This window comes from Scyliorhinus torazame, chromosome 22 (assembly GCF_047496885.1).
Source record: "Scyliorhinus torazame isolate Kashiwa2021f chromosome 22, sScyTor2.1, whole genome shotgun sequence".
Classification (NCBI taxonomy): Eukaryota; Metazoa; Chordata; class Chondrichthyes; order Carcharhiniformes; family Scyliorhinidae; genus Scyliorhinus; species Scyliorhinus torazame.
This window is the reverse complement of record NC_092728.1, coordinates 33193084-33208846: the sequence shown is the minus strand read 5'-3', so window position 1 is coordinate 33208846 and position 15763 is coordinate 33193084. Positions and strand designations below refer to the sequence as shown.

Sequence of the window (15763 nt, the reverse complement as noted above, 5' to 3'; positions counted from 1 at the left end):
TTTATACTAGCCCAAAACAAATTCTGCTACCTTGGGACCCAGATTGCCCGTGACTGGACACAGATTCACAAGTGGAACCTGACCAGCCTGGCGGAGGAAGTAGATGGGATGCACTCCTGCTCTCCCTGGCGGGAAGGGTGGAGACGATCAAGAGGAACGTACTGCACCGGTTCCTTTTCCTGTTCAGTTCCATATCGATCTACGTCCCCAAGACCTTTTTCAACTCAATAGACAAGATGACTATGGTGTGTGTGTGTGTGTCCACCTTTCAGAGGTGGAGTCAGGACGGGAGACACTGAGGACAGACTAGCGACCCTACAGAAACTGGAACTACCAATCAAAAACAAACTCCAATGTCTACAGGTCAAAAGCTTTCTCCTCAAGGAGATGACAGCTTCACGGATCCCGTGAGGCACAGTGCCACAGACGTTACTGGACCCAGACAGTCTGAGGACGAGAAACTGTGGGGACCTGTACAGATGATTACCAGAAAGGACACACTCTCCACAGGATGAAATATGGGAGGAAGAGCTAGCGACAGAAATAGGGTGGCGACTCTGGAGCGAAGCACTGAGCAGGGCCAACTCCACTTTTTCATGCACAAGCCTCATGCAGCCTAAAGTGATGTACAGCCTTCTTCGAGGCAATGTCCAAGATGCTAGGGGTGAGGGTGGAGCCATGCCCAAGAGAGGCAGTCTTTGGGGTATCGGACCAGCAGAACTATTCATGGGAAAGAGGCCCAACGCCCTTGCCTTTGCTTCCCTAATCGTCCGCCGCAGAATCCTGCTCGGGTGGTGATCAGCTCACAGCTGCAGACTGGCTGGCAGACCTGTCGGCATTTCTCCACCTGAAGAAGATCAAGTTCGCTATCCAAGGGTCAGAGGATGGCTTCCACAAAAAGCGTGGAGACCATTGATCAACTTGTTCTGTGACCTCTTCGAAGCCAATAGAGGGGGAAATGGGGGATGAAGAGGGGGACGATGACACATGGGAGCCAACAGGACCACAGAGAAGAGACAGGGAAGTGGAGGTTGGATGGGGGTGGTGGCAGAGAATGCCAGAGAAAAAGGAGGGGAAGGCTGGAGGGGGAGGGGGGAATCGGTACAGAGGAAAAGGACTTGTGTATTGTAACCATCGCATATATTCTTACCGAATGTACAGTGTATAAAATATACAACTTCAGAAAAGACATTTTAAAAGTATTTGCTGCATATTTCATAACTTTTGTTATAAATAATCAGTAGTTGTGTTTACGTTTACACACCTGGGGCGAGATTCTGCAATAATGGGGCATGAAAACCGGCGCCAACCACTCCGGCGTCAACAACCCCTGAAATTGAGGAATTCTCACCTTTCTAGGGGGCTAGGCTGACGCTGGAGTGATTCCCCCAGCTCCAGCTGGCATCAAAGGGCCAGCGCGAGTTCGCGCATGCGCCGAACGGCCGGCGTGATCTTGCGCATGTGCGGACCGGTCGGCGTATTTCCGCACATGTGCAGAACATCCGGCATATTTCCACGCATTCGCGGGGGTTCCCTTCTCCGTGCCGACCCCCGGGCAATATGGCGGAGCCCTAAATGGGCCCGGCGCGGAGGAAAGAGGCCCAGATCGCGGGCCAGGCCATCGTGGGGGTTCTCCCGGGGTCGGATCCCCCCCCCAGGACCGCCCTCGCAGGATCCCGTTATATGTGAGGTGAGTAATTCACGCTGGCTGGGTTGGGCAAAACTTGACGGCCCATCGGGCCCGGAGAATCGCTAGGGGGGGTCGCTGTCAACGGCCCCCGAACGGCGTGGTGGGAATCCTGCCGGCCCCCGAAAAATGGCGCCGGAGAATAGGGCAGCCGGCGGGGCGGGATTCGCACCTCCCTCCGGGGATTCTCCGACCAGGCGCAGGGCCGGAGAATCCCGGCCCTGGTGACTGTAATTATTGGGCAGCCAAGGGCCAGGGTAACAACAGTTAGTTCTGGATTCTCTGACCACATCCTGTGGACTACATCTAGTCCACATCCACCCTGTCAGTATGCCTCAGGATCTTAGAAGTTCCAATCAAGTCGTGATAAGGTGATTGGAGGAAGGTATAGGGGAGATGTCAGAGGGTGGTTCTTTACACAGAGAGTGGTGGGTGTGAGGAATGCACTGCCAGCAGAGGTGGTGGAGTCATTAGGGACATTTAAGCGACTCTTGGATAGACACATGGACAGCAGTAAATTGAAGGGGTGTAGGTTAGGTTGATTTTAGATTAGGATAAATGGTCGGAACAACATCGTGGGCCTGTACTGTGCCGTACTGTTCTATGTCGCCTCTTACTCAACATACAGTGGATACAAGCCTAACCTGTCCCACCTTTCCTCTTAAGACAACCCGCTCATTCCAACTATTACTTTCGTAAACCTTCTCTGAACTGCTTCCAATGAATTTACATCTTTCCTTAAATAAGGAAACCGATACTGTACACAATACTCGAGATGTGGCCTCATCAATACCCTGTGCAACAGAAGCATAACCTTCCTACTTTTGTAATCAAATTCCCTCATAGTAAACAGTGGTGTTCTATGAGACTTACTAATTACTTCTGTATCTGTAGACAAGCCTTTTGTGCTTCATGCACCCAGATATCTCTGAATCTCTCGCCATGTAGATCATTTTCTTTTATTGTTCCTCCTGCCAAAATGGACCATCTTACATTTGTCCACATTGTACGTTATTTGCCAGATCTTGCCCACCCAATGTCCTTTTGTAGCCTCCTTATGTCCTCTTCACAATTTACTTTAAAGTTGTAGAGTCTACAGCACAGAAAATGCCCTTTGGCCCATCACCTCTGCACCGATCAAAAGCACCACCTCTCTTAACTATCTTTGTATCTTCAACCATACCTTTGGTCCCTTACTCCAAGTATTGTACAAATTGACAAGGTTGAGGCCCCAGTTGATCCCTGTGACACACCACTGGCTACATCCTGCCAACCAGAAAAAGGGGCAGCACAGTAGCAGCGTATGTTGAAGGGGATGCTGTTTGGGGGATTGATTCTGTATTTGTTACTGGGTTACCTTTTGTTGGGTACTTGGTGAAAATGTGGAAAATGAGGAGATTAAAAAAAAGATAAAAGCAAATTACTGCAGATGCTGGAATCTGAAACAAATACAGAAAATGTTGGAAAATCTCACAGCATCTGTGGAGAGAGGACAGAGCTAACGTTTCGAGTCTGAATGACTTCTTCAGAGCTGACGAGAACAGGAAATAAGGTGAGATTTAATTGTTATGGGGGAGGGATGGATCATTGAGGCTGGGTAGAGGGCCAATGATAGGTGGAGACTAGTTAGAAATTTTAACAACGATGTCATGGACAAAAAGACGACACGACATCCTGGTATGCAGTCAAATTCAGGCCCATTTGACTCAGTCCCACAACACAAGTGAAATAACATTTTATTTTAAATACCGAGGAGCTTGGCCACCAGGTTTGTAACTTTAGCACAAAGTAATCTTTTATTATGTACAGTATTATATTTAAATGGACAGAAAACTTAACTGACTATCTACTTCCCCTCTCCCAACGCCCCTTTCTATCTACCCCTCACTCTCTATACACAAACACACAGACAAACAACACCATGGGGCAGGGTATGGAAAGGAGAAAAAAATATTAATAAAAATAAAAGGCGAAAGATCTTTGATGCATAGAACATAGAACATAGAAAATACAGCACAGAACAGGCCCACGATGTTGTGCCGAACCTTTGTCCTCGATTAATCAGAGATTATCATTGAATTTACAGTGAATTGAATGCACTGGGATGATATCCGGTGCAGTGTCTTTCTGAAGTTCTGCTTTCGTTTTGGTGGTACTTTCTAATAGGCTTGAGATGGTTTTCTCTGGCAAGCTGGTCTACCATCTCTGCAGACTCAGCATCATTCCAAGTTCACAGCAAAGGATGTGCCCGGCACACTGCTTTCAGAATAATAACGCGGTTCTTTCACTTCAGCGAACAGGAGAGAGAGAGAGTGTTCCTTTCACTTCCAAGTCTAAACGCCTCTGCCCAATTCACTTGGAGAACAGTATATAGGAGGGTAGAGAATATACTGTACGGACAATATATATGTTAGGGCATACATATAGGTAATAGTATATAGGAGAGTAGAGTAAATACTGTAGATGGAACAATATATATGAGGGTAGAAAATATATTGTACAGAGAACAGTATATAGAAGGGTAAAGGATATACCTCATAGAGAACAGTATATTGGGGGGGTAGAAGATTTAATTGGTGGAGAACAGTATATAGGGCAGAGCATTCAGTGTGCAGAAATTTGTGTTGTAAATACTTTGTAATATTTTGTAAGATGTGCTGTTAAAACAGTATGCATGAGAATAGAGTTTGATCTAATCAACTGCAAGAACTCTGCCTACCGCTTTGTGATGAAATGTGACATACCATTTTCTTACAATAGACATTCAGCTATGTTCTGAAATATCAATAACATGTCCTCCTTTGTTTATTCAGATTGCTCGCAAAGAAAACAGATTTATTCTGACCTGTGGCTTACCCTACCAGATGGTGAGTACTCATAGTATCACACTACAGTGGTTGTGTTAGGGCGGCACAGTGGCGCAGTGGTTAGCACTGCTACCTCACAGTGCCGAGGACCCGGCTTCAATCCTGGCCCTGCTAAATTGTCCCTTAATTGGACAAAAAATAATGGGTACTCTAAATTTCTTTTCTTTTTTTTTTAAACTTGTTTTATTCAAACTTGTATCAAAGTAGGTTACAGCAAATAAACACCCCGGGAAACAGTCTTCCCAACAATCAACTATACAGTTGGTACAGATTTTTCTCCTTTTTCACCCCCCCCCCCACCCCAATCACCCACTCCTCCCAACCCCCTGCAACGAACAGCTCCTCAAACACGGTCACAAACATCCTCCACCTTTTCTCAAACTCCCCTGGTGAGCCCCTTAACTCATACCTTATTGTCTCTAACAGCAGGAAGTCATACAGGTCACCCAACCATGCTGCTACCCCCGGTGGCGATGCCGACCGCCACTCCAGCAAAATTCGTCGTCGTGCAATCAGAGAGGTGAAGGCCAAGACATCGGCCTTCCTCCTCTCCATGAGCTCCGGCTTCTCTGAAACCCCAAATATCGCCAACAAAGGGTCCGGTTCCACTCCCTCCTCCACTATCCTGGGTAAGACCGCGAACACTCCCGCCCAGAATCTTCCCAATTTTTCACAACCCCAAAACATGTGCGCATGATTCGCTGGCCTCCGCCCACACCTCTCACACTCATCTGCTACTCCCTGAAAGAACCCACTCATTCTCGCCCGAATCACATGCACCCTGTGCACCACCTTAAACTGTATCAGGCTCATCCCTGCACAAGAGGAGGTCCCGTTTACCCTTCGCAGTGCCTCACTCCATACTCCCCAATTGATCTTCATTCCCAACTCCGCTTCCCATTTCTCCTTGATCTTCACCACCCGCTCGCCTCCCTGCTCCCCCAGCCACTTATATATATCCCCAAATCTTCCCTCCGCTTCCACATCCGGAAGCAGCAGTCACTCCAGCAGGGTGTATCCCGGCAATCTAGGGATCCCCTTCCAGACGTTTTGTGCAAAGTCCCTAACCTGTAGATACCTGAACTCACTACCCCTCCAGACTGGTGAACCCTTCCTCCAAATACAAATCCCTTACCTTGACCAGCCCCACTTTCCTCCAACTCCGCTATCCATCCGCCCCGGCTCAAACCCATGATTCTCGCACAGCGGCGTTAGCACCGACATCCCTTCCACCCTAAAATGCCTCCTCAGCTGATTCCATATCTTCACCGTGGACTGCACCACTGGGCTCCCTGAATACCTACTCGGAGCCATTGGCAATGCTGCCGTTACCATAGCCCTCAAACTAGACCCCTTACAAAATTCCTCCTCCATCCTAACTCACTCTACCCCTTCTCCTTCCCACCACTGCCGCACCTTGTCCACATTCGTCGCCCAATAATAATGATGCAAGTTTGGCAACACCAACCCCCCCTGCTACCTCTGTCTCTGTAGCAGGGCCCTCCCCACCCTCAGCACCTTCCCCGCCCATACAAAGTCAGAGATGATTGTGTCCACTTTCCGAAAAAAGGCCTTTGGTATAAAGATCAGGAGAGCCTGGAAGATTAAAAAAAGAACCTCGGCAGAATATTCATTTTCACCACTTGGACCCTCCCCGCCAACGTTAAGTGCAGTGTATCCCACCTCTTAAGATCCTCCCTGGCCTCCTCCACCAGCTTCGATAAGTTCCACTTCTGGAGCCCCGTTGATTCTCTCGCTACCTGAATCCCCAAGTACCTAAACCTATCCCTCGCTACCGTAAATAGCATCCCCCTAAATTAGCCCGCTGTGCGAGCTCATTCACCGGGAATACCTTGCTTTTCCCTACATTCAGCTTGTATCCCGAGAACCCTCCAAGCCTCCCAACAGGCCCATAATCCTTCCTATACTCTCCAACGGATCCAAAACATACAGCAAGAGGTCACTGTCATAGAGCGACACCCGATGCTCCCTCTGTTCCCTCATTATCCCCTGCCACTCTGCCGACCCCCTGAGAGCCATCGCCAATGGCTCTATGGCCAGCGCAAACAGCAGCGGCGACAGCGGTTACCCCTGCCTCGTACTCCTGTGTAAGTCAAAGCTTCGTGAGCTCATATCATTCGTCCTCACCCTTGCTCTTGGCGCCACAGACAGCAACCGCACCCATGCCACAAATCTCAGCCCAAACCTTCCCAAAACTTCGAACAAGTACCGCCACTCCACCCGATCAAATGCTTTCTCCGCGTCTGTGGACACCTCCACCTCCGGTACCAGAGCTCTCGATGAATTCATCACCACATTCAACAGCCGTCTTATATTACTTGCGAGTTGCCTGCCCTTCACGAAGCCTGTTTGATCTTTTGCAACCACCCCCGGGACACAATCCTCCATCCTTCCCGCCAACAACTTAGCCAATACTTTCACATCCGTGTTCAATAGTGATATGGGTCTATATGACCCATATTCCACCGGATCCTTCCCTTTTTTGGTGCTAAGTGTGATTACTGACTGCTTCATCGTCTCCGGCAACCCCCCTTCTCCAGTGCTTCATTAAACACTTCCAACAGATGTGGAGCCAGGTCCGCCGCAAATTCCTGATAAAATTCTGCCGAGTACCCATCCGGCCCAGGGACCTCCCCCGACTTCATACCCCTGATACTATCCAGCACCTCCCTCAGCCCCAGGGGCTCCTCCAACGCCTGCCTCTTTGCTTCCTCCACCTGGGGAAATTCCAGCTCATCCAGAAACCACCCCGTGTCCCCAAATTTATTTTCAAAAATATAATGGTTGTGTTTTCTGGTCAGTGGACATGATATGGCAGCATATGGTTGGCAGGCAGGGTGCAGGCAGTACACAGTCAACGTGCAGCAGCAGGCATTGTGCCATCAAGGCAGTGAATGTGCATTCATCCTGTGTGCAGTGTGCACACTGTGATCAGCACATGGTATGTGGTTACAATGCGTATATGGGGCAATGTCGGTGCAGACCCGATGGACCAAATGGTCTCCTTCTGCACTGCAGGAATTCTATGGTAACGTGCGGTCAGTAGACAGTGTGCATGCATAATTAGTGTGTGGGAAGGTTGTGGTTTCAGAGTACGAATATGGTTTCAAATAGCTGTCATCAGAAGTGGAGTTTTGATTGAGGTCTGAGATGAAGTCTGGTTTTGCAATGACATGTCAGGCCTCTCACAAAGGGTGAAGGAAAATGTCCCAGTGGGGAGCTGAACTGTGCGGAGTTGTCAAGACTTGGGTTGTGTTCCTGGATTCAGTTGTAATCTTTTTTTTAAATATTTTTATTTTCTTGCTTTGTCACATTTTCTCCCAAATTTACAGCCACCAACAATAAACAATAATCAGTAACGAATGTAATGTCAATCCCCATATCAATAACAACAATCTCATCCTCCCACCAAATCCACAAGCAGCATCCCGCATGTTAACACAAACAAATAACAAAAAGGAATCAGGAATCACCCAGAGTCACATAATCAGTCGCCCTCCCTCCAACCCGCCCACCCCCTAATATTCGATGTAATCCAATTCTTGAAAGTGCATAATGAATAACGCCCATGAATTGTAGAACCCTTCCATCCTTCCCCTCAGTTCAAATTTGACCTATTTGAGAGTTAAGAATTCCAGCAGATCCCCACACCAGGGCACAGGGTGGAGAGGCTGCTCTCCATCCCAACAGGATCCGCCTTTGGGCGATCAACGAGTTGAAGGCTACAACATCTGCCTCTGCACCCGTTTCAACCCCGGCTGGTACGACACCTCGAATATGGCCTCCCGAGGGCCCAGGTCCAGTTTCACGTGCACCACTTTAGAGATTACCCTAAAAACCTCCAGTTTTGGACAGAATCAAAACATATGAACATGGTTTGCGGGGCCCCCCCACAATGCTCACACACATCTTCTACCCCCTCAAAGAGCCGGCTCATCCTCTCCCTTGTGAGGTGTGCTCTATATACCATCTTCAGCTGTATCAGCTCCAACCTCGCGCACGAGGTGGAGGCATTCACTCTCCGGAGCACCTCACACCAGAACCATTCCTCCATATCCTCTCCCAACTCTTCCTCCCACTTTGCTTTGATCCCTTCCTGTGGTGCCTTCTCCTCTTCCAAAATAGCCCCGTAAACCGTCGACACTACCCCCTTCTCCAGTCTCCCTGTTGTCAGCACCTCCTCCAGCAATATGGAGGCTGGCTCTACCGGGAAGCTCCGTATCTCCTTTCTGGCAAAGTCTCGTACCTGCATGTATCTAAATACTTCCTCCAGCTCCAGCCCATACTTCTCTCCCAGCTCCTTCAATCCTGCAAACCGACCCTCAAGAAACAAATCCTTTTCGTGTCCTAATTCCTTTCTCCTCCCATCTCTGAACATTTCCATCCCACTGCCCTGGCTCAAATCTATATTTTCTCTGAATCGGCATTTCCTGCTGGCGAAACTGCCTCCACATTCTCAAGGAAACTATGACTACTGGACTCCCTGAGTATTTCCCCGGGGCCGTCAGGAGCGGCGCTATTGCTAGCGCCTTCAATCCCGACCCCCTACACAAACTCTCCTCCTTCTGACCCACTGGGAATCAACCCCTCTGACCCAGCTCCAGACCTTCTCCGCATTTGCCGCCCAATAATAATACATCAGGTTCGGAAGACCCAAACCAAACCAAAGCCTGCCTTCCTCTCTATAGTAGCACCTTTCTAATTCTGGCCACCATCCCTCCCCATATGAACGAGGTAATCATCCCTTCTCTCTAAAAAATGCCTTTGGCAGGAAAATCGGCAGGCATTGGAGAATAAACAGAAATCGAGGCAACACGTTTTGAAGAATAAAGGGATTAAGGGTTATGGTGTTCTGGCCAGAAAGTGGAGCTGAGTCCACAAAAGATCAGCCATGATCTCATTGAATGGCAGAGCAGGCTCGAGGGGCCAGATGGCCTCCTCCTGCTCCTAGTTCTTATGTTCTTATGTTAACCGCCTGTACCCGAGCCACCAGTGACAGAGGGAGACCATCCCACCTTGCCAGATCAGCTTTCACCCTCCCCACCAAACTGGAAATGAGCTAGGGACCCCCAATCCCGAGCAACCTGCACCCCCAGATATCTAAAGTGAGTCCCTGCCCTACGGAATGGCAGCCCCCCCCCCACCCCCGGCCGAGACACCACAAAATATTTACTCTTGTCTGGATTTAATTTGTACCCGAGAAAGACCCAAACTCCCGAAGCAGCTCCAGTATTTCTCCTATTCACACACTTGGTTCCGACACGTATAATAAGTCATCAGCGTACAAGGACACCCTATGCTCTATCCACCCCCCCCCCCCACCAACACTATCCCTTTCCATACCCCCGAACTTCTTAACGCGATGACCAACGGCTCAATCGCGAGTGCAAACAACAGGGGACATCCCTGCCTAGTCCCTCAGGGGAGAGAAAAGTATTCCGAGCTGATGCTATTTGTGCGGACACTCATCCTTAGCTCCTTAAACAGTAGCTTTACCCAGTCCACAAATCGTGGTCCAATCCCAAACCGTTCCAGAACTGCCATCAGGTACATAGATACATACATAGAAGATAGGAGCAGCAGGCCTTTTGGCCCTTCGAGCCTGCTCTGCCATTCATCATGATCATGGCTGTTTAATAAGGGGATCAGGGGTTATGGGGAGAAGGCAGGAGAATGGGGATGAGAAAATATCAGCCATGATTGAATGGTGGAGCAGACTCGATGGGCCAAGTGACCTAATTCTGCTCCTATGTCTTATGGTCTTATGATCATCCAACTCAATAACCTAATCCTGCTTTCTCCCCATAGCCTTTGATCCCATTCTCCCCAAGTGCTATATCCAGCCACTTCTTGAATATATTCAAAGTTTTAGCATCAACTACTATAGATACATACATAGAGGATAGGAGCCAGATAGATACCCCATTCGACCCGGTCAAACGCTTTCTCAGCATCCAATGCCACAACCACCTCTGTTTCCTTCCCCTCCGCCGGTACCATAACCATGTTCAATACCCTCCTAATGTTCGAAAAGAGCTGCCTCCCTCTCACAAACCCTGTCTGATCTTCACCTATCATCTTCGGGAGGCACTCCTCCAGCCTACCTGCCAATACCTTCGCCAATATCTTTGCGCCCACGTTTAAAAGTAATATGGACCTATACAACCTACACTCCATCGCATTCTTATCTCTTTTGAGCAACAGGGAAATCGATGCCATCCCCAAGTTTTTCGTAACACCCCCTTCCTTATCGCCTCCTCAAACAATCCCACCATCAGCTTACCTTTGAATTTTAAAAAATATTCCACCGGAAACCCATCCGGCCCTGCCCCTCTCCCCGACTGCATCCTCCCAATCGCATCTTTTATCTTCTGCTCCACTATCGCCCTCTCCCCTAACCTCGGGTGCTCCAGCCCATCTAGAAATTCCTGCATCTCCCAGCCTACCCCAGGTGGCTCTAACCTGTACAACTTCTCATAGAATTCCTTAAAGACCTTTTAATCTGATATGGAGCTACCACCAACTTCCCTGCCCTGTCCCGTACCTGGACAATTTCATTTGCCGCAGCCTCCCTCCGGAGCTGACCCAGCAACATACCCACCTCCTCTCCATGCTCATAAACTGCACCCCTTGCTTGCCTCAATTGCCGCACCGCCTTCCTGGTAGATAGCCGGTCAAAGCTCGCCTGTAGTTCCTTCCTCTTTTCTAATTTCGCTGGGTCCCCATCTTCTGCATACCTGCTATCTACCTCCAGCACCTCATCTATTACTCTCTGCCTCTCCTCTTTGTCTAGCCTAGCTTTAATCAAGATCACCTCACCACTCACCACTGCCTTTAGAGCCTCCCAGACAACCGCCTTCGATACGTCACCCGTGCAGTTGAAACCTACGCATTCCTCGATTACCTTTTCAATTTTGTCACAGAACCGTCAGTCCCACAACAGTCCCACATCTAATTTCCACCCTGGTCTCTGTAACACTTCTCCAGTACCATATCCACCCAATGCAGAGCATGATCTAATATTACAATTGCCGAGTACTCCGACCCCTTAACCCCAGCCAGCAGCGACTTCCCCATCACAAAAAAGTCGATCCACGAATATACCTTATCGACTGCTGAGAAAAATGAGTACTCCCGCTCCCTCGGGTGCAGAAATCTGCAAGGGTCCACCCCTCCCATATCCACCATTAGCCCAGCCATCGCCTTCGTCCCCCCCTGATGGGACCAGCGATCATGGCCGTGGCCTGTCCAACCTTGGTTCCTGCACCAAGTTCCAGTCCCCCCACCCTATCAGTTCGTGTGAGTCCAAATTGGGGATGGCCCCACACACCACCTTCGCGAATCCCACAGCGTCCCAATATAAACTTGCCAGCGCCACTTGCTTCCCCTCCAGTGCCCCTGTCACAATCACATATCTACCACCCTGATCAGCAACCACCTTCTCCATCTGGAACCATACCCTTTTGCTGACCATTACCGCGACCCTTCGAGCCCTTCTGTCAAATCCAGAGTGAAACACCTGGCTAAACCAGCCCTTTTTAAGTCTCACCTGGTCCTTCACCCTCAAGTGAGTCTCCTACAGCATTGCTACATCGGCCTTCAAACTTTTAAGATACGCCAGCACCCTTGACCTCTTGACTGAACCTCCTAACCCCCTCACGTTCCACGTGACGATCTTAACTGGGGGGTGTCTCACCCCCCTTCTTATCCACCATCATCATACCACCGGGCCTGCCCCATGAGCTTGACTCACCCGTCCATTATTAACATCGAACCCCCACTCCCCTTCCCAGAATCCCACCCTGCACTTACCCTCGAAAAAATCTCACCCAGTATCGATCCTCTCCCCCCACACTTGCTCGCCTCGTAGGCCTATCGAAACCTGCTAACCAGGATCCAATGTCCGCAGCCCTCCTCTCCCCTCACCTCCGTTCACTAGCCGACTTTAGTTAGCTAGCGTGGGTGGCCCCCCCTAAAGGCATATTGTCCCCTCCCACCCGGTCCCAGAAGAAAAAGTAAAACAATCTAACCCATACAATTCAATAAAATAACATATACCCATTGCAACAAGAAAAAGGAACAAAAATGCCAATCAAACCAAACAAAAACTTAAACTCTATAACAATGTGAAGTCAAGTAAGTTACAATATAGGTCAATGAAAAGAAAGTTTATAACATTTATACATTTTCCAGCTCCCCAATCACAGTCCACGACCTCTCTTCCAGCTCCACTCCTCACTTCTGTCCCAAGACTTCTGCCTTCACGAACGACTCAGCTGCCTCCACCGTTTCAAAATAAAAATCTTTTGTGTTGTGCGTCATCCTCAGGTTTGCCGGGTATACATACATATATACATAGAAGATAGGAGCAGCATGAGGCCTTTGGCCCTTCGAGCCTGCTCCGCCATTCATCACGATCATGGCTGATCATCCAACTTAATAGCCTAATCCTGCTTTCTCCCCATAGCCTTCGATCCCATTCACCCCAAGTGCTATATCCAGCCGCCTCTTGAATATATTCAAAGTTTAGCATCAACTACTTCCTGTGGTAATGAATTCCACAGGCTCACCACTCTTTGTGTGAAGAAATGTCTCCTTATCTCTGTCCGAAATGGTTTACTATACCAAATCGCACTCCCTTGTTGTACTTCACTCGGTTGAACTCCGATCTTCTCTTCGCCACCTCCGCTGGTAAATCCGAACTCTAGCAGCAGCCCACCTGCACCTCCCGCCTCTGCTTCGTCAAGTTTAACACCTTCTCCTTCATGTGGTATTTATGAAAGCAGATAATTACTGCTCTTGGCGGCTCATTTACTTTGGGTTTCGGCCTTAACGACCGATGAGCTTGGTGCAGTTCATACCGGGAGGGCTCTTCACCCTCCCCCATCAACTCCGCCAGCATCTTAGCAAAGTACTCTGTTGGCCTCGAGCCCTCTGCCCCTTTGGGCAAGCCTACAATTCTCAGATTGTACGCCTCGAGCGGTTCTCCAAGTCCTCAAGCTTTACTCGGAGTCCTCTGTTGACCTACACCACCCTCCGCAGCTCGTTCCCCCATCGAGGTGAGCTGGTCGCTGTGCTGCGACACGGCCTCCTCCACTTCATTCAGCTTTTCACCCTGTTCTCTCACCTCGGCCGATGTCTTTGCCACATCCACCCTCACCGGGGCGATTGCCTCCTCCACCAATGATTTCAGTGTGACCGCCATCTCCTTCCTCAACGCCTCCATGTGCCTCGCAAACTGCTTCTCCAGCTCCACAGCCATCACCTCGGTCATCTTTTCCACCATAAGTAGTGCGGCCCCACCATGCGGTCCGGCATCCGCCATCTTGAGAGCGCTTTTGCTGGTCCTCTCATTCGACGGTGAACCCGTGTTTCCTCCCTTCTTCACAGCGAAGGCGTCCAGCGACTTATTATTTTTTCTCTTTCTTCAGTCCTAAAATAAATATATAATTTTTAAAAAATATATATATAAAAACTCTGCTCCCCCTCTGCATCGCGTCCTGGATCCGGAATCAGTTGCAATCTGTGAGAAGATTATATTCTCACTGTCTATATTTACATCTGAAAAATATTGACTCAGTGAAAAGAGTGTGAGCACCTGCCAAGAAGGAGAGGGTTGTGACAAGAGGAACAGGAGGAGCGAGGTGATGGAATACAGCTTTCGTACAGTCTTGGACAGTTGCTGATGTTCTTATCTTCTCTTCAGCTGCGTTCTCAGGTTGGGGAAGACCGCTGTCTCTCTCTGAATTGCTCCGAGAAGGCTAAGGATCAGGCAGTTACTGTGCTGAAACACTTCAATGTGCGAGTCACTCCTAAAGACATCTTCAGCCGCTGTCAGGTAGGGGAGAATGTCCAGGGCACACAATTATTTCCTTCACTGAACCATATTTTAACCAAAGCTTGAGCAGTAAGCGAGAGTGAGAGTGTTCTTGTATATTATCCAAGAAACTAGCATCAGTTACAGTGGAAGCACAGACTCATTATATCCTGAGAAGATCGATGAACCTCTCAAATTTCTTTGGTGTAAGTTCTGGTTGCACAGAGTCCCTCTACCACATTGCCTGTTGAAGTGCATATTGCAAGAACAGACTGCCCGTGATTACTGTTATAGAACATAGAACAATACAGCGCAGTACAGGCCCTTCGGCCCACGATGTTGCACCGAAACAAAAGCCATCTAACCTACACTATACCATTATCATCCATATGTTTATCCAATAAACTTTTAAATGCCCTCAATGTTGGCGAGTTCACTACTGTAGCAGGTAGGGCATTCCACGGCCTCACTACTCTTTGCGCAAAGAACCTACCTCTGACCTCTGTCCTATATCTATTACCCCTCAGTTTAAAGCTATGTCCTCTCGTGCCAGCCATTTCCATCCGCGGGAGAAGGCTCTCACTGTCCACCCTATCCAACCCCCTGATCATTTTGTATGCCTCTATTAAGTCTCCTCTTAACCTTCTTCTCTCCAACGAAAACAACCTCAAGTCCATCAGCCTTTCCTCATAAGATTTTCCCTCCATACCAGGCAACATCCTGGTAAATCTCCTCTGCACCCGCTCCAAAGCCTCCACGTCCTTCCTATAATGCGGTGACCAGAACTGTACGCAATACTCCAAATGCGGCCGTACCAGAGTTCTGTACAGCTGCAACATGACCTCCTGACTCCGGAACTCAATCCCTCTACCAATAAAGGCCAACACTCCATAGGCCTTCTTCACAACCCTATCAACCTGGGTGGCAACTTTCAGGGATCTATGTACATGGACACCTAGATCCCTCTGCTCATCCACACTTTCAAGAACTTTACCATTAGCCAAATATTCCACATTCCTGTTATTCCTTCCAAAGTGAATCACCTCACACTTCTCTACATTAAACTCCATTTGCCACCTCTCAGCCCAGCTCTGCAGCTTATCTATATCCCTCTGTAACCTGCTACATCCTTCCACACTATCGACAACACCACCGACTTTAGTATCGTCTGCAAATTTACTCACCCACCCTTCTGCGCCTTCCTCTAGGTCATTGATAAAAATGACAAACAGCAACGGCCCCAGAACAGACCCTTGTGGTACTCCACTTGTGACTGAACTCCATTCTGTCTTCTTTCAGCTAGCCAATTTCTGATCCACATCTCTAAATCACCCTCAATCCCCAGCCTCCGTATTTTCTGCAATAGCCTAT

The 15763-nt window shown here is 48.9% G+C and overlaps 1 protein-coding gene across 7 annotated transcripts in view; it reads left to right on the top strand.

Moving 5' to 3' along the window:
- Positions 1–15763, top strand: part of exd3 (exonuclease 3'-5' domain containing 3) — a 1321659-nt gene that overhangs the window by 796469 nt on the left and 509427 nt on the right. For 6 of the 7 annotated variants that reach the window (XM_072488031.1, XM_072488030.1, XM_072488028.1 and 3 more), the window contains 2 exons: positions 4501–4554; positions 14282–14413. In XM_072488031.1, coding sequence (XP_072344132.1) covers positions 4501–4554; positions 14282–14413 — 186 coding nt within the window. The remainder of the gene's footprint in view (positions 1–4500; positions 4555–14281; positions 14414–15763) is intronic. The other variant, XM_072488034.1, reaches the window with a different exon arrangement.